Source organism: Megalops cyprinoides, chromosome 8 (genome assembly GCF_013368585.1).
Source record: "Megalops cyprinoides isolate fMegCyp1 chromosome 8, fMegCyp1.pri, whole genome shotgun sequence".
In the NCBI taxonomy this organism is placed as follows: domain Eukaryota; kingdom Metazoa; phylum Chordata; class Actinopteri; order Elopiformes; family Megalopidae; genus Megalops; species Megalops cyprinoides.
Genome location: NC_050590.1, coordinates 30150929 through 30174559, shown reverse-complemented (window position 1 = coordinate 30174559; position 23631 = coordinate 30150929). Strand labels below are relative to the sequence as shown.

The following is a 23631-nucleotide window of genomic DNA, read 5'->3' as shown; positions in this document are numbered from 1 at the left end:
AAAAGTGTAAACTTTTTTCGCGGCAAATAGATCACATTTAAGTTTACTTTTCAATGTTTTTTCTTTGTTCCATCTAGTTCTAATCTATAAATAGATCTATATCTGTCCAACCTTTGAATAATTCAGTTTGATAGAATTGCGTTGCCACTGTGTCTGTTGATTCACTGCCTCTTTTTTTCGAACTTGCTTTGTAAACGCAGCGCACGAATGAGGCAGGGCAGAAATCGCTTCTCAATTCTGCGATATAGCCTATAGCGTTCAGGCATTTTTCAAAATGTAAACCCTTTTCTAAATTACACATTGAATTAAAGACATTGGATTAACTATACAGAAAGTGCAGTAACAGTACTTAAATACGATGTTTACCTCACCTTATAAACCTTAGCTAGTTTATTAGATAACTATTTGGTGCATACTGACAAAGTACATGCACGCCACAGCGCAAGCTAAACGTTCGCCTTAATTACAAGATTTCTTAACTTAGACAGCCATGGGGTTCAAGAACCGCAGCACTGCTCCGCACGCACGTTCAGTTCGCTAATCAGCAAGTCAATGAGAACGCACCAAAGAGTAAAGTGTCAATACAATAAAATTATCTGCTGATGTGATTTTACAAAACATGCCAGTAACACCAATTCTCCGTAAAGTGTGGTTGGTTAAAGTTTAATTGATTAATTACTGTAAAAGTAGCCTAAATGTTAACTTGTGTGTCCGTAAAAAGCCACACGTCTCTGTGAACATTAAAAGCAGCGCATGAATTAAAATCAAACTTGGAAAAGAAGTCTCTCATAGTTTTGGAATAGCCTGCCATCTGATAACTTACGGGCTGGCGTATGGCAGGTATGCCATCTACCGGATTTGGGTTCTACGGTGTAAACTCCACACCTGTACAGGACCTTTTACAACGCAGACCGAGCTCTAACTTTGCGGCTCAGGTGTTCCTTGAACCGCGGCGCAGGCATACCCCCCAAAATGTATTCAGCACATAAAGCACGCTACGCTGCTGCTACAACAGCAACGCTAACAAAAGCCACGATAGCCAAGCAGTATCGCGAGCAGAAAACTCCAAATTACACGCTCCAAATAGAGAAGGTACGATAGTGCATCACAGCGGTAATATAACGTGTCGTGTAATGCACCTGTACTCACAGCTATATTGGAGATGTAGCTACAGATCGTCTGTCTAACTGTGTTTGTTTTGGATTTCAAGGGCTGAACCCATTCCGACCAATGAGAGGCCAGAAAAGGAGTGGCAGTGTGACGTACGATACAAACCCCTCGGTTTCAACAAATTGTGCTACGCCGCAGATACTTACGTTGCTGCAGTCTGCACACCACCGTTATACCATTCGCTGCACGTCGCTGAGCGGTCGAGAACCACAGCTAAACAAACGTGCCTCCTTTGAAATACCTCATTATCAGAACAGAACAACGCGTTTTTCTAATTACTTGTTATAATTATTTTCCTTAAAACAGAGACACTGCGAGAAAATACAAGTTGTTATCAAACGAATAAACATTTATTTTTTCTCTCCTAATTTTGGAATCAGCCATTTCCTTTTAAACAGTAGAAATGAAAACCAAGTTCATAAACGGGGTATCATCCTCCCCTTCGATGTCCTTGGGTTTGCTGGTGTCTGAAAACGAACTGCATGTCCAGCCAGATACCGAACCCGAATGCAAAGATGTAATTCGGCCCGAGGAGCCAGACCAGCAGACCAAGCGCAAGGCGTATTTGTGGTGCAAAGAATTTCTTCACGGCGTGTGGAAAACGTTAAGTGAAGAGGATTTCCAGATCAGCATCATAAGGTATTGTGGCCGTGTAATTGTTAACATGACGGAAATGATAGCTAGTTGCAATAGTTTTGTTTCACATCGCTTCAGAGAATGGCTACGGCTAGCTAGCCTAGGTAGATAGCGACCTAGCTAGATAACTGCGTAGGCTAGCTACCTAGCTCGTAGCGGTAGTTTTCCATTTGTCTGCTACTGGCCATTCAACAGTGCATCTTTTTGAACGGTTACGCTGGAAGGACTAATTGACGTCATTTGTAGTTCACTGTACCTTAGCGTTATATAGTCTACCTAAATATCCAGATACTGGGTAATCATACGGCTTTGAGTTAGGCATTTTTAACGAATTCGTTATTGCTGGGAAATCCCACCCACTACCCTGTGAGTCAACAACTTCACACGTTCCAATGTGTTGTCTATTGCGGTGAGTAGAAAGCGGAATGCAAGGAATGCGTGTTCAGCGATGGACAGACACCGAATTCCGGATTCATAAGCCATATGAAATACTCATCCACAGGGTGACAAAATGCTGCAAGCAGCTGAAGCACATTCTAAATGTCAATGCACATTATATTAGTAAAATGTATTAGAAACGTATTAGAAATGGTGAGAGCTCTTTTAATCAATTTATCGTGTTTCTATGAAACGCATGGTATACCTATAAATTAGTATTTTGGAATGAATTAAATGTTTTTTGTCAAATATTTATTGGTCATTCGTGATTGACCCTTATGTGCTTGAGTGATTACTACTTCATTAAATATATATATATATATATATATATATTACATTAATTGTCCGTAATAAGACATAATTTAACTTGCTGAATGTCAGGCCTGTTAAAATTCAAGAAAAATGCCTTAGTGCCATCAGTATGTTGGATACTGGCCTGTTGTCACCTGCAGTATGGGGTCTCCACAGCTAGCGGTTTGTAAGATGGTCAAATGCTTTAGTCTGGAGATTTTTCAGGACCACCTTAAGGGAGACTGCACATCACTGTTATGAAGACATCATAGTCGACTTCGTTTTCACGCTGCAAGATCTGGTGGATCGGGTGTGACAGGTAGTTACAGGCACCACATCAGGGATGGGGATGCCGATACTTGATTTATGGCTTGCTGGTCAGGCCACCACACAGAGGCCTAATGTACGCCACTGGTCATGGATGGAACAGCGTGAAACGATGTCAGGGACACTTCAGGTGGATAAGCCAACAGAACCATTTGGTAGTGTAATTGTTGCATGCAGCAGAGGATTAAGTGGTGATTTGGACAGTATAAATTTCATCTGACATCTAACATAAGCCCTTGCTCCTCAAGTAATATTGTCTGTAGATGCAGTCATGTAATAATGAAATTGAGACTTGCCGTTTAAGTCTCACCTTTTGAATGCATGGAGTCCCAGTAAAATTGTGTTCGTTTTGCAGTTATTTTGGTAATTTCATTGCCCCTTCATGTCCCTAATTTGTGTTTTTGGTTGTGACAGGGGAGGACTTAGCAACATGCTTTTCCTCTGTGCCTTGCCTGAATCTCTGGAGAGCGTTGGTGACGAGCCTAGGAATGTTCTCCTGCGGCTGTATGGAGCTATCTTGCAGGTGCGTTTGTATTGGTGTCGGTGAATAAACCCAGTGACTAGGATGGCATTGTTCCAGACTGTAACTGTGTCAGTTTAAAATAGGTTATCCAAAGGTTTCTGTGCTTCCCACGTCAACTTTACCTTCACTCATGTGTGTTTATACTTACATGTGTTTTTAAGTCCATGGCACTAGTGCTTGTGGTATGGAGCACTCTAATTCACAAATTTCGTATACACTGGTGTTAAGTGAGTATGACCCCTAGGTTTCCAGCAGAAAAGCATCTGTCTGAGTGTTTTGTGCTCTCTCTCCTCCACTGCTGTTCTAAGCCTTTAGGCTCCATGTGCCTTGGGCCTCTAACCCTCTCTGGGACCCTCTCTTGATTTTCAAGATGTGACTGATTATCATTCAGTCAATAGTGAAATTACAAGGATCCAAGAAAGCTAGAATGTCTTCAGATGGTTTCAAGTTAGACTTTTTCAGCCATGTCTAATTTAAACCTTGTCATCATTTTCCTGAACCTTCCTCTCTTAACTGTTGAAAGTGCATCATCCAACAGACCTCAGGATGTGCCTTTTAATGATTAATCAATGACCTACCATCTTTTCTAACTGGGGTCAGATTTCTGGCTCTGCTACACGTCAGAGGTATAAGCCTTCATTTGTTATCACATGTCAAGATGTCCACTGCTCTATGTTTAAGGTGGCTTTCAATATTGTTTTACTTAAGCCTTAGTTATACATGGGTATATATATGTATTACTGTTATTTTGTGTCATGTAGTTCTGTTTTCTCCCAACTAACAGACATTTTCATTTTCCCCCACAAGAGTGAGCTGCTTTCAGTGGCAAAAGCCTTTAATAAAATGCATACTGTTTGAGAGTGTTGGGGAGGGGAATTAACTTCAGCTGAACTTCTCCAAGGCCGAAGGGTTTGGTTGGCTGGCACAGGCTGAAGAAGAATGGGAGAGGGAAAGACGTAGACAGCCTGACATCCAAGCCTTGGTAGTTGTGCGATGGTACCGTCGCTTGGGTATTTTTTTATTTTTATTTTTTACATTTCATTTCCTTTTTTTGGCCGAAGGAGTCTCACCCTGAGTGCTGGTTCTGTGTGGGTGACGTCGTTTTCCTGGCTGTGTGTGAATGTGGGACTGCAGTTGTTATGGGTGATGTACCACCATGGCTGTACATGCGTATGTTTTTTGCCGTAGGCCTTCCGAAAGGGGCGTGCCCTTGAGCACTCTTGTTTCCATGTGATACCGCCGTACCACACACGGTATAGTATGAGATCTCTGAAGTCACAGCATTGCCTTCAAGTTCTTTAACAGACACACATGTGTACAGCACCAATAAAACTGCTCTGTTAGTCCCAGACATCAAGAGTTAGGCTTTAATATGTATGCATTCCTGTTTCATTTTGTCTATACTTTAATAAGCTTTCCAGTGAAATGCACAAAGTGACTTATTTATTCTGTACATTGCCAACTGTTGTACACATTTTAAATATTTCTGCAAGATAGTATGGCTGACTTGCCTCAACAGATATACAGAAGGCCTATTTCGAGTTAGATATCTGCATATCATAAAATATTTTCCAGTTGTAGACAATTGCAGGATAAATACACGTGCTTCTTCTCTCTCTGTGATGGGCCTACTCCATTACAAAATATCTGTGACTCTCCATGCATGAAAAACAACCTAAGACTTTAAAAAGCTTTTTTTTTTTTTTTTTTTTTTTGCTCAAAGCAACAGTCGTAGGGTGTCACCAAACCATGCAATGTTTAAAAACAAACCAAAAGGCTCCTTTTTTACTTTTTTTTACGTCACAAAGTGCCTAACCCCATTGCGTACAGCTGTTGCATTATTTAAACAACAACACAAGTAGATTTGGGGTGATGTTGTGTATGAAAACACCTGCTACTCAGAGGTCACGTGCTTGTTACAGGGACAGTCATACACATTCAGTGTTGCCTGCTGAAGTCAGATGACCAAATTCCAGAACATGGTGATTAACGTATTAGTCATCTTCATTATAAGTAACATCAGACGTAGAGAAGCTTTTCGACCTTTTAATAATTTGCTGTGATACTCTTAAAGTAATTGCCTAATTGACTCAGTTTAGAAAAGATATTCCAAAGAAAGTGAGTGCAACTGTCAGAGTGAGTGGTTGTCTTTTTATTATTCATTTTCTCAGTACACTAGTAGCACCCCAGTTGCAAAAGACAGAGGGTGTTCTTCTCCAAGGTAACCATGCCTGAGTTAATGGTAACATTTACTTATCTGAAATGGGTAATGGATTTTCATGACGTATTATAGCGATTCGACTGTAATTGGTCTAGACCGCATTAGCTGAGGAATACGCCGACTGGAACTTGGTTTTCATAGTTACCTCACAATAAATTTGCCACAATAAAGTTCTTGGTCTTGTCCACACAGGAATTCTAAAAGTTTTTTAAAACCTGAATGCGATAAGTAATTTGTTTCATGATGCAGAGACTTGGAAACCGTGTCTGTCATTTTAAACTAGACGCAACTGATTGTGCGTTTTTGATGAAACTAGTGTTGCAACATCACAAGTACCATGATGACAGATGCGTTCCACAAAGTAGTACTTCAGATATAGTTGCCCTTAAAAGCCACCTTTATTTACCCTTAAGTCATTAAGGCCTTCACATAACTTATTGGCTGAAGGGGACCTGGATAATTTAGAAAAAAAATTGAATGAAAAAGATCTGCTGAAAATGAAAGCTGTTTACTCTGTGGCTGATTGTTGATTTTTGTTATTGTTTGGGGGACTTCTCACTGTTCTGTTATTGACAAATGTGTGAAGGTGACTTTGCTGCAACAGAAACCAATGCACTTATTTTTCCTTTCATTCATAGATGTCCTGTAATAAAGGGGAGCCCAGACAGTCAAACAAAGAAAATCAATTTCAGGTAGGTAACATGGGACAGGTTTTCTGCCCACCATTTTGACCTTCTTTTTAGGAATTGTGAAGTGTATTTGTTGAGAATACTTTTCACCTTCTCTGGGCATTTGCCTGGGCTTTATCTTCTCACCTGGCTGTAAAGGCACGGCTGTCTGAAGTTCTGAGGTGGAGTTTTTCTGCCTTGTTGCTGCCATTTTAGTACTTTCCTTAGGTAAGAGGGTGGCTTGAAGGACATCTTAAACAACCTCACCTCTGGAATTTCTGTGACATATCAGTGGCTCCTCCCACAGAAGGACTGACTGCACATTCCCGATGGAGGAACAGAGTCTTGTACCTTCACACTGCCTCCTTTCATTGCTGCATAAATATTTATTCTGAACTCAAATCTCACTATGAGGTGAGGCAAAAGAATTCCCAAGGAGAGCAAATCTTGTCCATGACTTGCCGTCACTGGGGGTGTCAGGAGTAGTTACTTATTGGGAGTTTACAATTTGTATATCACTCCATCTGTGATCCTTCTGCTTAATTGCAGTTACTCATTTCCTTCATTAGAATCACTAGGAGTTCTTTGTGCTCACAAAGAGATGGCTAACTTGCACCGTAACACATTAACCTGCCCTCTGGTTCTGAGACATTCAAAGGAATATTGCTTACATGCAAACACAAGGTTATGACTTGTTTGTTTAAGCAAATGTCCATATTCAGAGCTGTTTGTGTAATTTACATTTGTACATTTTGTCCATTTATACAGCTGGACATTTACTGAAGCAAGTTAGATTGGATGTGCTTAAGGGTTCTTTGGCTGTGCCCATCCTGGAGTAGATACTGCAACCTTCTGTTTACAAACCCAGTTCCCAAATAGCCTCAATGACTGATTCTAAGAGCAAAAATCTGAACACAGCACCTGCCCTGCAGCAATGCTTTGATCTGTTCCTTCTACTGAAGGAAAAATGGTGTAAGTGAATTGTGGATTGTGTAATTTATTACACACAATGAGTCAATTACTCTGTGGCTTTCGTTGTCATTACCATCATCATCATCATCATCATTATTATCATCATCATTCTTTGACATCTGTTTGCATTCTGTTTCTGTGGTGGTTCCTGAGAAGATTCTTTAATAAAGCAGGGTCTGTCTGCTGCTGCCATCTTCAGTACTGCCTCCCATCAGTTCTCCTGTTCCATTTGGTGACTGTCATAGAGAGGTCTGCTGGAATGACTTCAAAAGCATCTTGTTATTGAAGAGGAGGATATCTCCTTGCAGCTGTCCTGTGTTTCTGTGCCAGGCTACCTTCACAAGGCCATCAGCTGCCTTCACGTTTCAGTGTGTGTAGTTACTTATAATACAGCTTGGGTTTTATGATAACAGCCATTTACTTAGGAAATGTTACTAAGGTAACATTTGAGGCAGGTGGAGGTCTATCCTATTTGGAGCTAATCCTCATGCAGCCCTCACTGTCTACTGTTGGACGTCAGCTGGCCAATCTGGTTGTACCCTAGAAACCTTGTTTCTCCTTCACCCTTTTTAGCAAATCCAGACAACATTCTCCTGTGCCAGTGAGGGCTTCATGACTTGACAGTGATCTGTTCTTTGATACAAGCACACTGGTACACCGGAGCATTTAAAGAAAAAAACTTTGGTTCATATAATCCACAATGTTAACACAGTGCGGTGGGTAGTCTGGACCACTGCTCTGCAATTAATACTGACATATAGTGCAGCCATGGGTGGCGAACGGTTCGTTTCATAGGGGATTAACACCCTTTCATGTGGCAGTGGAAAAACCCGGAGCCCTTACACACTGTGGTCATGTGATTCCAAGCCTGGCACACAGGCTGCTGAACAGGAGCAGGTGGCACCCAGAAGAATGCACTGTCTTGCTGCTGCAGTCACACAAATAGATGCATGTACTGCAAAATTTATTTAGTACATTATTTTGTGTTACTATGTTTGTGTTTCAATGTGTTTTATTGTCACCCATGTTTATTCTTGTATGGAGGCCTGAAAGGGAAGCATTTCTGCCTAGGATGGCATAAGGGTTAGGTTGTAGCTGTGCAAAGGACAGTTGGCTCAGATACATATTTTTAGGCAGAATGAAGAGGATTAGTATAATTTTTTTCCTGTTTTGGAGCAATCTTTTCATGGTTGCTCACTACCCCCTTATTTTTGAGACTGATAGCTTAGCCATTTAACAAAGTTTATTTGAGTTGATTAAATGGATGTTTTGGTAAGAAAGAAAACTCAGCTCAATAATTCTTGTCAGCTGAATCCATTATGCAAACAGCACATATAGGGCAGCAGTGTAGCATAGTGATATGGAGCAGGGCTTGTAACTGCAAGTTGATAGTTTGAGTCCCTGCTGGGGCATTACTGCTGTACTGTTGGTACGGTACTTAACTCACAATTGCCTCAGTAAATAGCTGTATAAATGGATAATATTGTAACCTGTGTAAGTCGCTCTGGATAAGAGCATCTGCTAAGTGACAATAATGTAAATGTAATTCAAATGAGTAGTTAGCATGACTCTAGTCTGTTTGGTCTTCAGTGCACAAAAAGGAATCATTAGGAAAAAATATTTATTCAGCCTTCTGTATTGGTCCCTCACTTTCCATACTGTGGGTGTAACAGTAGTAGGTTCCTCCCAGTATAGGTTTTTCTGGGTGGATTGCAAATTATTTCATGTCTTGAAGTGGTTTTTACTGTCATAAAGTAGTTGGGAGTGGCTCCTGACCTTTTCTTATACAAAGCAAAGAGTGATATCACTGTTTTAGTATTTCCCAGGAGAGGTCTGAACTGTTTCATTTACATTCACATTTACATTTATTCATTTGGCAGACGCTTTTTATCCAAAGCGACTTACATAGGTTACAGGTTTTTGAGTGTTTCATGTATTAGAATCACATGACTGAGCAAGAGTTTCAGCCACAGAGGTGAATATGCCCTCCAAAAATAGACTGTGGTATTCATTTGCAATGAACGACACAATTGGAGGAAGTAATGGATGTACTACTTTTACTTTACTGTGTAATACACCTACATGTTATGACCAGATATTAAGCATCAGCATTCCTTTTGTCCTCCATCTAGTAGGATCCATTTGGTACCAGGAGGTTCCAGAGCTATCTGTGTTCCTATGCATTCCTGTAGATGTTGTTGTGTAGATCATGCTCCTTCGAGACTTATTTGCTGGCTAGTTATAAACAAAAAAACATTGATAGCTTCTGAAAGGGCAGAGACATCATTTTCAGTGTGGAATGCACCAAGCTGGGCCATATATATATTATAAAAATATATAAAAATTGTACTGTGATGGTCATTGGAACTGGGAAGCTTGTTACAAACATAAGGACGAGGCTGTATCTGTGCTGTTATTATAATGTTGTTTGTTATTTACAATGCTGAAGCATTTCCATGTTCCGTGAAGCAGTCTTTCCATGTTCCAGTAACTGTAATGTTGGTATGTCAGTATTTTGATCATAGTTGAGGATTATGTAAACAGCTCTGGGTAAGTCCAGAACCAGAAACCCTGTGAAACATGCTGCCATTGATGTCTTATGACCCACTTAATATTGTTACTCATCCTGGTAGCTTAGACTCATACGTGCACAGGCAATCCGCAAGGCCATTATGTGTGTCAGGACAGCAATGGTAATATATCTAATGGGTTTAGCAGATTTACTCAGAGCCATCAGCACTATGGGGATGTATTGCGTAACTTGTGGTCTGATTCGAAAGCTGACGAATGGAGGTGATGCATGTCATGCGGGTGAATTTCCAGACAGAAATGGAATTGTTATGCAGCCGAACATAGCCGTGGCTCTACGTGCCCTGTAAGCCCTGGATGAAATGATTGCGTCTCTGTTTAGAGATTGATCTGTATAAAGCCTCTGCTGACTGGGACATCCAAAGGAATGAAATTCCATGGGTGTGGGGTGATAGTTGATGGGGTGCATGGGTTCAGTCAGTGGGTGTTTACAAGTGGTTCTCGATAGCAGTACAGTACAGTGACCCTGTTAAAGTACAGTAGTTTCCATTTGTGTACCTATGGTCGACCTACATAACAAGTGAACACTGTCTATAATTTACTCTAATCTGGGTCTTTAAAAATATTGGAGTTCTTTGTAATCAGTCCAAAGTGCAAAAGTAGACATGATCAGCCCTGTAGCACCCAGTACATTGACTGCTGCGTCCGAAAGGAAACGATCTGGTGCTATGAAGCTGAAGGCTGAGTTTCCACGGCCAAGACACAGGAGGAACCTGGAACCACTGCCAACCCAGGAAGAGCAAAATGGAAGCATCTGTTAGCTGGTTGTACTGTTCGTTTTTCTGGGAAGGGCTACATTGGAGGAAGTTACAGCCAGTAATATCAGGAAAGGGCCTCTACGTTTCCTGTGCCTTAAGGTTTTGCTTACGCTACAGCAATGTCCTGACAAAAGAGCCAGTTCTAGGCACTGCACATGGTCCCCATGTCATATCTTCAGATTGAAAATGAATTCATTGACACTTCTTTTACTTATTTTACAAAGCTTATAATTAATGTTCATCTTGCAGCTCTGTAGTTTCATTCATTTGTTCTTTGTTGCTGTTTTATCCCTCTGTAGAAAAACCCCCATGTCGTCTTCAGTTAAGCCACCACAATTAGTGACTGGTGCTCTTGGCAGGCCAGGCCTTTCTGTGCACAATCGCCTCGATTGTTTCTTTTTTTTCACGGTGACTGCCTCATGCCCAAGCCCCTTGCTTTAGAATGCTCTCTTAATCTAATCACCAGGGCTGATTAAAATACCTGCTATTTCAGCCAAAGAATCAGGGGCATCATTCTGTTCCAATGATGCTATGTGTTTCACCCTAGCAACAGTGACTGTGTGCAGCATGGCAAAGGGAAGTATATTATGTATTGCTGCAGTTGTGAGCCAGTGGTGTTGTTACATGTACAGTAAATCTAAATACTATATAGATAGTCAAGGTCAAACTTTGATTTACATTTTTATGTAGTTACTGGGTTCTTGTCCAGTATGTTTGGAAAGTAGTGGCTGTGCTTGTGAAGAGGTGTATGCCAGCTGCATTTGAAGTTTGGTGTTACATCTTCTCCTGATCCGTTGACTCCAGCTGAATCTCCACCCACCCGTTCTGGATTCTTCAAAGGTAGACTTGCCAATTAGATGACTTCATCTGTTCAGCTGAATGCCTGAGCGGATGTCCTCCATGGAAATTGGAAAGCTGGGGACTCACTGACCCTGCCTTCTCTGTGACTAGCGTGGGAGCTCCAGCTTCCAGTGTTGTGCTCCTCCTCTTCTTCCCAGCCTTTTTTTCCCCCCTTCTCTAGCAGCAGCCACATAACCAGTGACCACCAATATGTTCTTTCACTATTCTTTCAGGGTTGGGAGAATGTGAGGAGAATACAACACTGAATTCACAGCTTGTTGATTGAACAAAAAAAAATGACAACTGCATTTATTACAGGCTCCCTAATGTATGTATGGGTGCTGTGTGTTCGCAGGGCACTGAAGCCATGGTGCTGGAGAGCGTGATGTTTGCTATCCTGGCGGAGCGAGAGCTGGGGCCCAAGCTCTATGGCATCTTCCCTCAGGGGAGACTGGAGCAGTTTGTCCCTGTGAGTGACAACATGTGACTGACTGCATGCATCCCTCACACGTTTCTGAAGGCTGCAAGCACGTGTGTATGTGTTTGTGTGTTTGTGTGTGTGCGCGTTCGCACATGCATATAAACTGTGTTGTTTTGTTGTGGGAGTTCAGGGAAAGACATCTGATTTCCCTTGTTTTGCACGACTAAAAATAGACGGCAGTCATGATTATGTGATTGGTTGATTTTACAAGGCTATTCATTCTTGTACGTGAAGAATAATAAGTGTTCCTAGTCATTCTTATCTGTCAGTATATATAATTTAGTCTTGTTGTCAATAGTGGTGATTATTTTACATCTGGAAATATACTATTTTTTCTGGTTCTGCAGAATTCTAATATTTATTCTGTGTTTTGAGTCTACCTTGTTAAATGTTGCCATGGTCCTCTAACGGAATGGCTGTTCAGATGATCATTTGCCGGGTAGAGCTTTTACTCATTGAAATGTGATTCTTGTTCCAAAAAAGATCAAAGTGAATGATCAGAATGCCCATGTTCTACACCACACATGCTGACCCCACCAGGGTTCTGACATTGAAAAGATGCTATTCCTGGAAAGTCAGCATTTATTGAGGCTGCTTTACGAATTAGGCAGGTGGCTAGTGAGATTTGTAAGATGTAAGGGGCAGATTAGAATCAGAGATTATCAGGGTTGATCTTGGGCCACAGCCGAGGGCAGATGGAGAAGGATCTAGTCACAACCTGGCCATGCATCAGAAATACATGCTTGTTTAGCCTTGTTACCTTTAACCTGAAAGGAATGCAAGTTGCCATTGATGCCTGACCTTTAACCCTTGCCCGATGACCTGCTTGTTGTTACAGAGCAGAAAACTGGACACTAATGAGCTGAGCATTCCAAGCCTGTCTGCTGAAATCGCAGAGAAGATGGCCAGGTTCCATGGAATGAGAATGCCTTTCAACAAAGAGCCCAAATGGCTGTTTGGCACCATGGACAAGTGAGTCGCCCTTTTTCGCTCTGTGTTATCTGTGACTGAATTGCAGTGAAAGGGAAGCGGCAAGGACCACTCTTGTCTTGATGTAGCTGGCTAAGGGTGCCCATTTCACCTTGCACAAACAGCTATTGGTTCCCTTGGGATGTTCCAGTTTTTCTTTAATGGCCTCAGAAAGACAGAGCCTTTTTTCACTGGAAATCATGAGACATTTTTTTGTAGTAACCACCAGCATGAGGACTGGAACACCTGACAATGAAGACTGGCATTTAGAATATAAATCGTTAGTTGTTATTTTTGTAATTGCCTCCAGAGTACAGTTGACCTCTTTGTTTACAGAGACTGCATCTATTGAGTTGAAAAATGCGTTTATTTTATCTTATAATAAAATGTGGACCTCTTCTTTGCAGTATCTGTAGTTGACGTCAGAAAGATACACTAGGGAAAATTTCACTATTGTCAGCAACACAATCCCTGTACCCTGCAAATTGCTAACAACAAATGTTAAGTGGCTTGAAGAATTATATCAGTGTACATGAGAAAATGACATTGATTTTAAGAAGTTCCCAAGATTTAGGAGCGTTACATTACTGTCTCAGTAAAAAAGAGAGCTATGCATTTGGTCAGCAGCACAGTGCCTCCTTTTTTAACACAAGTCTGGTCTTCTCACCTGTGACAGGTACCTGAACCAGGTGCTGCGGATCACCTTCACGAGGGAGTCCCATATCCGCAAGTTTTCTCGCCTCCTGAGCTTCAACCTGCCGCAGGAAATGGAGAGGCTCAAGTATGTCAGTCTCCTTGCTCACACCACAGCCTGAACCATTGAGCAAGGGCATTGCGCAATTACATACATGAATTGCCACAGAGTTATGCAATGGTCATATGATGTTCTCCACGAGCCCATACGAAGTTCCTCTCAAAACAATATGGCACAAAAAAAGGCTTTTGTCCATGCTGTTTCCACTCTCCTTGGTGGCAAGTAAGAGGCCTGGAAAGTAGTACAAATTATGGGAATCTAATCAAAATGTGACACTGCGCAGTTTTATAGTGATATACACACACACACACACACACACACACGTGTATATATATATATATATTTCTATAGTAACTTTGCTCTTTGCCTCATTTATTTCACCTTCATGATGTTTTCCTGTGGGTTTGATCCAGCTAAGTCTATCAATCATTTGTGAGGCTTGTGCTGTGTCTGCTTATAGACAGTTCTGCAGAGCCATCTTTTTTAATGCCTTGGTTCAGATCCAGCGCATTCGCATGCTGTCATGCAGAGCTATGAAGCCATCTCTCCGAAGCATGCTGTATATGACTCAGGTTGGATTTTCTCTGTAGGGCTTTGCTGGAAGTCACTGCATCTCCTGTTGTTTTCTGCCACAATGATTGTCAAGAGGGTAAGTAGTCCTGGACATAACCATACATACCAGTACGTATGCCTTTGCTGAACCATGAGCCCATGAGCCCATCTCAAAAGTTCCTGCAGTTTGTGGCCTAGAGAAACGTTGAACTGTATTTTGCAGACAGTGCTGATGTTCTCTTCACCCTTTGCTGCTGTTACTTTCAGGTAATGTTCTGCTCCTCAATGGCCGAGAGGACTCGGACAGACAGAAGCTCATGCTGATTGACTTTGAGTACAGCAGCTACAACTACAGGTTTGTACCAACAGCAGCTTTACAACAACGGTATCATATTGATTTGCGTTATCTGTTTGCCTAGCAGATGCTCCTATCTGTGGTTGCATAGTTTACATAATTTATCATGGGACTTGCATAGTTTGCGTTTTCGCAGCTGGGAATTTAGTGAAGCAGCTTAAATTCCTTGACCAAGGCCACAACAGCAGTGAGCCAAGGCTGCTGCCAAATCCTGGTTCCTTAAGCACTATACCACACTATCACCCAACAGTAAGTTCATTTACTTACTCTACTCTGGTAATGGTTTATAGAATAATCTCATCAAGGTATTTTTATATGCAGAGTGGCTGCTGCAGATAAAGGAATTCTCTGTGTAGAGTGACCTCCAGGGAGAGAGCAACTTTCCCAAATTCTGCAATCAGGGGTTATAACAGTAGCCAGTACATGTACAGATGCTTCACTAAGCTCTGCGGTGAGATGTTAAAACCTTATGCATACATGAGGTTATAACACCTCACCGCATGCATAGATTTTCCTCTGAGCTCAGTGAGAAGTGATTGCAGTCAGCTGTGACAGTACTTTTCTGGCAGCCCAGTCCTTCATAGTACTGCATGCTCCTTCTCTGAACCACTCCTGCAAAACAAAATACCAAACAAGCCTGTGCTTCCAGTGCCTATACTGTGGTTGGACCAAGAACCGGTGAGCACTGCTTTTGCCTGTGCATTCTAACCCACGCTCACACATAATTCATGATTTACCTCCCCATCAAATTCTTGTTCATGTCCTCTTATTTAATGCCAGCCTGTTAGTCAAGGAACTGGTTTGAGCCCAAGGTCATACCACCCATGAATCGGATGTCATACTTTTGGTTTTTTCAGGGGTCAAAGTAGTTCACAATTACTGTTCTTAAGCCTTTCATGACTCGGCACACAGTCCACAGAATCACACTCAAAGGAGCACTACATTGTTATGGTGTGGTAAATGTGGATGTTTTTTTCTTTGCTTCTGGAAGCATTTTTTCTGTATTGAGTGTGTGTTTTCTGATCAAAGCTGGACTGTTTGAAAGTTGTCACATTGTACATTTGCACACTAAATCTCATTGAGCCTTTTCCTAAGAGGATTCATATGCCGAAATGTGGCCATTTTTCACATATAGCACTCAAAGGGCTTCTGCCCTCTTTTCATCCTGTAATCCTGGGTTGCGAAATTTTAACGTCTTTGCCTGTAAGACTGTGTTTGAGAATGTCTTCATAAAATTCCCACCCCCAAAGCGTGTTGAAAACTGTTTCTCCCTCTTGGCCTCAAATTTTACATAGGGCTTTTTATCCCCCACTGCATGTGCTCAGACGCAAGATAGATTGGGTTTCATAGAGGTCCGCAGGCAGCAGCATTGTGCAGGAGAGGCCTGCGGACATCCCAGTTCCAACTTCATCCTACACTGCCAACCTCACATGTTCCATACTGTTAAGCGCACACATTCAATGCAACGTAACATCATGACAGATCCAGATAATTCTGACCTTAAATGACTCAGCCGCAGGATTTGTTAATAGTAAGTTGTTCATTCATAAATCTGACTGTTAAGTAGATGAACGAACTTGGTTTCCTTGTCTGTGCATTTGTGTTTGATTGTGAATGATCCCTTTAAGTAGTAATTAAGTACCCATAATTTTGGCATGCCGCTCTTACAGGTTAGCATTACATATTTTTTCATGTTTTAGACTATGTGTACGTTCAGTGCTCAAATTGTTTAAAGATTCATGCCAAATTCAAAGGATAAAGGGTATTCTTCATTCTAATTGGCTTACTGCAGCCACTTTATAGAGACTTTCCTCTTGGAAATGCTTAAATAAATGACATTCTTTGTCAGGCTACTGTCTAAATTCACAATGATATATCAGTCCAAATTTGGATAAGAGTGTGCTTAGAATTTTGAAATGACAACAGTGCATTCCAGCATACTCTGCACCCATTGTGTTTAATTTGTGAAGAAAGCTAAATAGAATGTATGTATATTTTCCTGGAAAATATGTTGGAAAAGCAAAATTAAAAAATGAAAATTGTTGTACAAGTAACGTGTGAAATTACATCTTTTTAACAATTTAATATTGAAATTTGAGAACACGATGCACAAATAAAGTACTTAGTGGAACGCAAGGAATTCTGGGATGGCTCTGGCATGTGAAGTAGGGCTGGCAAGCAGGGGTCCATGGAAGACACAGAGCAGGAGGCTCTCACGCCTCGCCCGAGACCTCGAGAGACACATGGTCTTTTGTTTGTTTTCCCAAAGCTTTCTTCCAAGCTGGTCTCCTTAGCAGCTGGGTGGATTTCTGGAAGAAGTCAGAGCAGGGCTGCTTCTAAGAAGGGGCTCACGTGACTGGAGCCGTGAGGAATGGCATAGCCTGTGGCTCTGCCTTTTATTTGGTTTCCACAGCAGCCCTGTAACCCCTCAGAACACATATACCCTGGCGCTGGCCCTGCCCACTAGCTCAGTCCAGATTTATCAGTCGGAGGCCCTGAATGGCCAGGGGGGCTTATTCTCAGTGCTGGCAGCTTTGTGGTCAGTCTCACTGTGTACTTGTTTGGCAGATGCATTTATTAGCGGCCAGTGTCCAAAACATGAGAAGTCCACATAAAAGTCTGTTAAAGCTGTGTAGTCCAGAAAGTACAGTAAATTCTGATGATGAAATAATTAAAGCAGTTTAGGAAAACACTATTTCAGTGTGTGCCTGAATCAGACAGAGATCATCTCTGACTGAAGTGCCACTTGACTGGCAGAGAGTCCAGCTGTAGCAGGGCACATATGAAACCTTTGGATGGACCTATTCATATTCCTCCTTTTTTTTTCAGAGGTTTTGATATCGGGAATCACTTTTGTGAATGGATGTATGACTACACCTATGAGAAGTTTCCATTCTTCAAAGCCACTTCCAAGAACTACCCCACCAAAGCTCAGCAGGTGCGTGTGAGGGTCTAGCAGAGACTGAATGGTGTGTTATCTGAAAAATACTCTGTCTTGTTATGTAATACTGTATGTGTCACTTCATCTAGCTCTTTCTCTTGAGACCAGTTGAAAATATGAGACATACTGCTAACATTGTGATTTCCTCACTGATTTTCTGGGATTTCTTGTTCCCCAGTTACATTTCATCAGCAGCTACCTGTCAGAGTATGACAGTGGATTTGAAAATGTGAGTGATGAAGACCAGATGAAACTCAAAGAAAATATGCTCGTGGAAGTCAACAGGTAACCGCTCTATACAAGATTAGGCTATCTTATCTCTCGAAATGTCTGAAGACATTGCAGCTATGCAGATTGCATGTTGCAGTTGTATTGAGAACAGTGTTGTGTTGGCAGGTGTGGGGACAAAGTCACAGCCTAGGGCAAAGATACACACACACACACACACAGACACACACACTGTCTGTCTGTCTATCTGCGTGTCCGTCTGTCTCTGTGTGTGTGTGTGTACCTGTGCCTGCGTGTAAAAAGCTTCAGCTGTGTTTGCCTACCATCTGATTGCATCCTTAAGTTCATTTTCACACCACAGGCAAGACAAAGGTCCAAAATTCAACATAAATCATCACAACAGTGGTGTGAGGTCCCCTCTCACTGTGCCTCCAACTGTAAAAGTGTCTGTTGGAAGATTGTGAAATAAACTCTGGAAGCAATCCAGATGTTTCTTCCTGTGAGTTATATAACATAGGAGTGGGGGGTGGTCCTGTTCACGCAGTCACATGTTAAGTCAACTGTTCAGTAAGGGTTATCTTGAGGATTTGTTTGTAAATCTACAGGTTTGCCCTGGCATCTCACTTCTTCTGGGGTCTGTGGTCCATTGTGCAGGCGAGAATATCTACCATTGAGTTTGGGTACATGGTGAGCTTCTCTTCTATGGTTTTTATGAAGTTATAAAGCTATTATACTATTAACACAGACAGCTAGGAATGACTGTTGGCAATGAACAGGTCAGTTAAGGGATGTAGATGCTTTAATGTGGTGTAACAGAAAGGAGAGAAATTATTTGACATTTTTACTCATACTTTCAAAGGAATATGATGTGATGTGTTAGTTTGATGTTTGCTGTGAAATGATTGGCCTCTCTGAAGTCGGTTCAGGCTGTACACAAATATTTGTGATGTCAGGGTAACATGTTAACTGTGAACAAGAAAAAAATTGACTCAGCTCCATTTTAAATTCAGAGGCTTCATTGCAAGTATTTGTTTTAAAAATTACTTTTGCTTGCAGTGAGTTCAGCTTCTTTTTGTGCCACAAATAATGGTATTCAAACTGTCAGTCAAGGGCTTGGAACCCCCAGGCAGAAAAAGTAGTCAGAATTAAATAAAACCCAAATACCACAACAGTAAAAAACACAACTGAACTCAGAAATCCAGTCCTCATTTTGCATTTTTTTTGTATAGGAATATGCAGTGGCAAGATTCGAGGCATACTTCGAGCAGAAGAAGAAGCTGGGGGTGTGAGCGGCTGACAAATGACAGGGGAAGAGGCAACGTGGAGGAAACAGTGCTTTTTGTTGAGGGGTTTAGATGGGCAGGAGAGGCAGGATGGGGTTCCTCACCATGCTATAAAGGGTGCCCCCCCAGCTTTGGAAAAGGAATTGCGTAATGTACACATGGACCAAAGTCAAACTGAATGTCTCTGGTTGAGTGATAACCTCTACCCTATTTGCAGTGCTGCAGAGTGTTTACAAAGGCAACGGCTTCCGCTCCAGATAATCCCACGCAGCCGGGGCATATGGGCTCAGTATTCGCCCTTACTGTTTTTTGGGTTATCGCTTTCGATTTAAAAAAATTAAAGGTCACAAAAAAGAAGAAAGGGGTGTTGGGGTTCACTGTTTTAAATGGTCTCACACGGGATGTAGAGAGCATCCCATTTTCTTGGGTGTGGAACGATTTCAGTGGACAGTGAATGAACTCTAATGGACCTTTCACTGAAACCCTCCACAATGTTTCTGCATACTGTAACAGAAATGCACCATGTGCATTGGTGCTGTCTGTACTGACATACCCTGTGTTATAACTACACAACATGAAGAACCACTGTGTTGCAAAAACTTGACACATGAAAGCTTAGGCCAACGGGCTAACTTTTGGGAAAGGTCAGATACAACTGTGATAGGACGACTTTACATCTGTCTATTTTGAAGGGGGGTGTTAATTTAATCCTACATCACCCCCTCTCCTAATACTGAAACGGCTAAGGTCATCTGAAATTCAATGCTATCAGACACTGAATTTGTCAGTGATGATGAAAGTTTTGAACAGATGAATGAATGAATGAATGATCTCTCTATGTGGTCAGCCTGTTGAGACTGTCTTAATGCAGTGCATATAAGAGGTCTTTCCATGTGCAAAAGTTAACCTGTAAGAAAAATGTGACCTGCGACCATTGGAAATTCTTTTGTGTTTTATTACACTACGTGATTACACTCATTCAAGTTGTGAACTACTGCTGTCACATGAAGGGCCAGTGATTGGTCCACATACTGTGAGGTTTTGTGTTTGGTTGGGGCATGCAGAAAGCTGCAAGGGAAAAGGGCTGACTTCAGCTAAAACTTTGTCCCATCAACTCCTTTCAGAGTCAGATTAAAACAGGGATCTTTGAAGGTACTACAAATAGCAGTAGTATGAAAAAAGAAATCCCTCCTTATGACAAGTTAATTATCTTGATATGGGGGTTGAGACAGAGTTTTCAATGTAGTTTCAGCCTATGTTGTTGTAATGAATTGATGCACAGATGGAATGAATGTTTATCCTGGCAATGGGACCATTTTTATCCTGCGAAATGTGAGAGGGGTGAGGAGAACACTATATAAAGTAACCATTTTCCTTTTTTCTTTTGTTAAAACACACCCTGGACTGTACTCTAGCTAGTTTTATTTTTTACCATCTGTGATTATATTTTTGATTATTTGTGTTTTGTGGATGAAAAACTACATGTATTAATCTTATGATGTTTATGTTGTAATATGAGCCTTTTACTCTGAAATGTCACTGTTGCTAACATGTAATGTCAATGGCATTCTCCAGCAGAGTTACATTTTTAGTTTTAGTTTTGTGGCATAATAAACTATTCTTTTCCTGCAATGGAAATGGGGAAATGCATATTTTTCTTAATAAGAAAGGTTTCTCTTTTCTTGGTAAATTATGTGGTATAAAGTACTAGGAATGGTTTTCTCTGAAGTTTCTCTCTACCCTCTGTATCACAGTTGGGGTCAGTTCCAGTTCTACATGCATTAACTGCATCTGACAGTCAACTGCTTCATCTCTAATTTCATTCTTTATTTGGAGTTGCTTACCTTATTTCCCTCCAGACATATAAAATACAAATGAAACATTAGAATGAACTCACTGTTTCATCAGTCAATCATTTGTTGACCCGAACAGTAATCCTTGAACAATGAACAATGATCCTTTGAAAATGCAACAGGATATAATCAAATGGAATTTAAAAACTCTAATTCAGTATTCCTTTCAAACAAATTCCAACCCATTTTGACATGTCTGATGAATTGACCCCAGCTGTTCTTTTTTGTGACCCCAGCAATGTATTCACACATAACTGTAAAACTGTATTACCAGATGTGAACACAATTAAGCCCTTCCCTTGTAGAGTGAAAATGCCAGGAGGTAGGCCTGGCAAATCTACCACTGTAATGTAAGCAGCTCATTTACTGTATGAATTAAAGCTTTGTGCAAGTTCTGCAATAAAAATATGCAAATAAACATATTGTCTTTGGGCTCTTAATGGTATTTTCACCTCAAGAAAATTGTTAAAGCATGTATGCCTTCTAATACAGAGGGCAAGGGCATTTCTATCTTTAAAGCAATGTTACCCCTTATGTATAACTGCTTTCTCCTGCAAGACCAGGAAATTATTTAAGTAAACTGACAACGTTAATCATTTATTCATATTTATATACACATAAGAAGTGGTGGTGTGTGGCATTTGAAGTTACCTCATCAGTCTTATGCAAAACTGTTGAAAAGAAACTGCAATGTGTGTTGGACGTGGCTGTGTTCTGGTTGACTTGGCCTGTCTGAATTCAACAGATGTGAATTTTAATACAATGGAACAGGTTAAGGGGTTTGGGTTGGAGTCCGATGAAGGGAAAAGAAAAGGGAGAATATAGGGAGGGAGGAGGGATGCTGTGAACAGCTGACATATAAAGGAAGTGGTTAGCAGGATTTTCAGAAGAATCAGAATCAGTCTTTATTGGCCAAGCATGGTTTTACACATACAAGGAATTTGACTCCGGTTCCAGTGTCTCTCGTAGTGTGTTCACACAATGACTTACATGGTGACAACAACAAATACCATCCAACAGTGGAACAACAAACAACAAGAGTAATGCAGGACACACACATGGAATGGTGTGAGGATGGAATGAATGAGGTATAAAAAAATAAATATGAACACATACTGTACAATAAGTTAATAGCTGCTGCATAATAAGTTGTGTACAGGAATGCAGGCTGTGGGTCTGTACAACAATTTGTTTTAGACAGCTATTGCACAATGAGCATAAGGTAAAGTGTACCTGAGTGTAGGCTATGGGTATGTACAACTGTAGCTGTACACCTACTGCACTGTGAGTTGTTAATTTAGCAGTTCAGGAATGTGATGGTGTGTGGGGGAAGAAGCTATTCCGGTGTCGGCTTGTTTTGGTGGGTAGTGATCTGAAGTGCTTGCCGGAGGAAAGGAGTTCAAATATGTGGTGACCAGGATGCGAGGGGTCAGCAATAATTTTGCCTGCCCATTTTCTGGCTCTGGTATTGAAAAGATCTTGGAGTGTGGGCAGGTTAACTCCAATGATCTTTTCTGCAGTCCTGATGGTACGCTGTAGTTTGTTGATGAGGACAGACTCAATGATTGCTGTGTAGAACTTTACCAGCAGTTCTTCTGGCAGGTTGAACTTCTTCAGCTAGCTCAGGAAGTATATCCTCTGTTGGGCCTTTTTTGCCAAGGTGTTGGTCTCCCAATTCAGGTCTTTGGTGATTGTAATTCCCAGAAACCTGAGGGTCTCCACAGCTGAGACAGTGCTGCCTAGTATGGTGAGGGGGGTCAGAAGTGTGGAATTCCTCATGAAGTCCACCATCATCTCCACTGTTTTGAGCATGTTCAGCTTTAAGTTGTTGTGGCTGCACCAGAGGGCCAGCTGTTCAACCTCCCAACTATATGCAAACATATCTGCTAAGAGTTTGACCTAGGGGTCCTTGGAGGTGCAGTCATTTGTGTACAGGGAGAAGAGCAGTTGGGACAGCACACAACCCTGTGGGGTGCCAGTGCTGATTGTCCAGGTAGTGGATTTGAGTTTCCCCAGCCACACTTGCTGCTTCCTGTCTGTTCTGTTGGCCTGGTACGCAAATCGTGGGGGGTCCAGCCGGGGGTCTGTGATCTCCCTCAAGTGGGCCAGCACCAACCTCTCAAAGGACTGCATGACTACAAAGGTAAGTGCAACAGGTCTGTAGTCATTAAGTCCTGTGATACAAGGTTTTTTGGGGACTGGTACAATTATGGTTTGAAGCAGGAGGGAACTTCACATAGTTCCAATTCCTTATTAAAGATCTTTGTGAAGACAGGAGCCAGTAGATCAGCACAGGCTTTCAGACAGGAGGTGCAGGTGGGGGCTGGTGGGGGTACCAGGTATAAATTTAATGCAAAACAAAATACCTGTTAACCATTAATACTCACAAGCCAGTAGGGTGGGGTAACGTGTTAGCTATAAAATTGTATTAATTTTCAACCAGATTGATAGTAGTAGCTGCCTACGTAAAAAGTTTGAAAATCAATTCAGCTGCCTAGCAAGACAGCTAATGAGATGGTCTGCCAGTTTTGGCTTTTCGCCACCTCTGAGGTAGCTGGCTTATAGGTGGATTACTCCAGAGGGTAAAAGGTTTAAGGAACCATATCACTGAAGTATGTAAGCTTCATGAGTTTCCCTAGGTAAGGACAGTTTGCTAGGCGAACAATTACATTGATATCAAAGTTATGAGTCAACGAAACTTAGGGCAATTTTACCTAACCATTTAGTTTTTGTGGTGTTACTGTATGTAATAAGATAATACAAGTTCTAGTGAGGATTTGTA

The 23631-nt window shown here is 41.4% G+C and overlaps 1 protein-coding gene across 1 annotated transcript; it reads left to right on the top strand.

Annotated features, from left to right (window-relative positions):
• The first annotated feature begins 1333 nt into the window (after positions 1 to 1333).
• Positions 1334 to 21267, top strand: chka (choline kinase alpha). Its single transcript, XM_036534799.1, has 12 exons — positions 1334 to 1809; positions 3277 to 3385; positions 6245 to 6298; positions 11789 to 11902; positions 12753 to 12886; positions 13560 to 13664; positions 14228 to 14286; positions 14457 to 14544; positions 17374 to 17482; positions 17664 to 17770; positions 18319 to 18400; positions 18943 to 21267. Exons 1-12 carry the CDS (start codon positions 1574 to 1576, stop codon positions 19000 to 19002), a joined length of 1257 nt encoding a protein of 418 aa, XP_036390692.1. The 5' UTR covers positions 1334 to 1573; the 3' UTR covers positions 19003 to 21267.
• The last annotated feature ends 2364 nt before the right edge of the window (positions 21268 to 23631 follow it).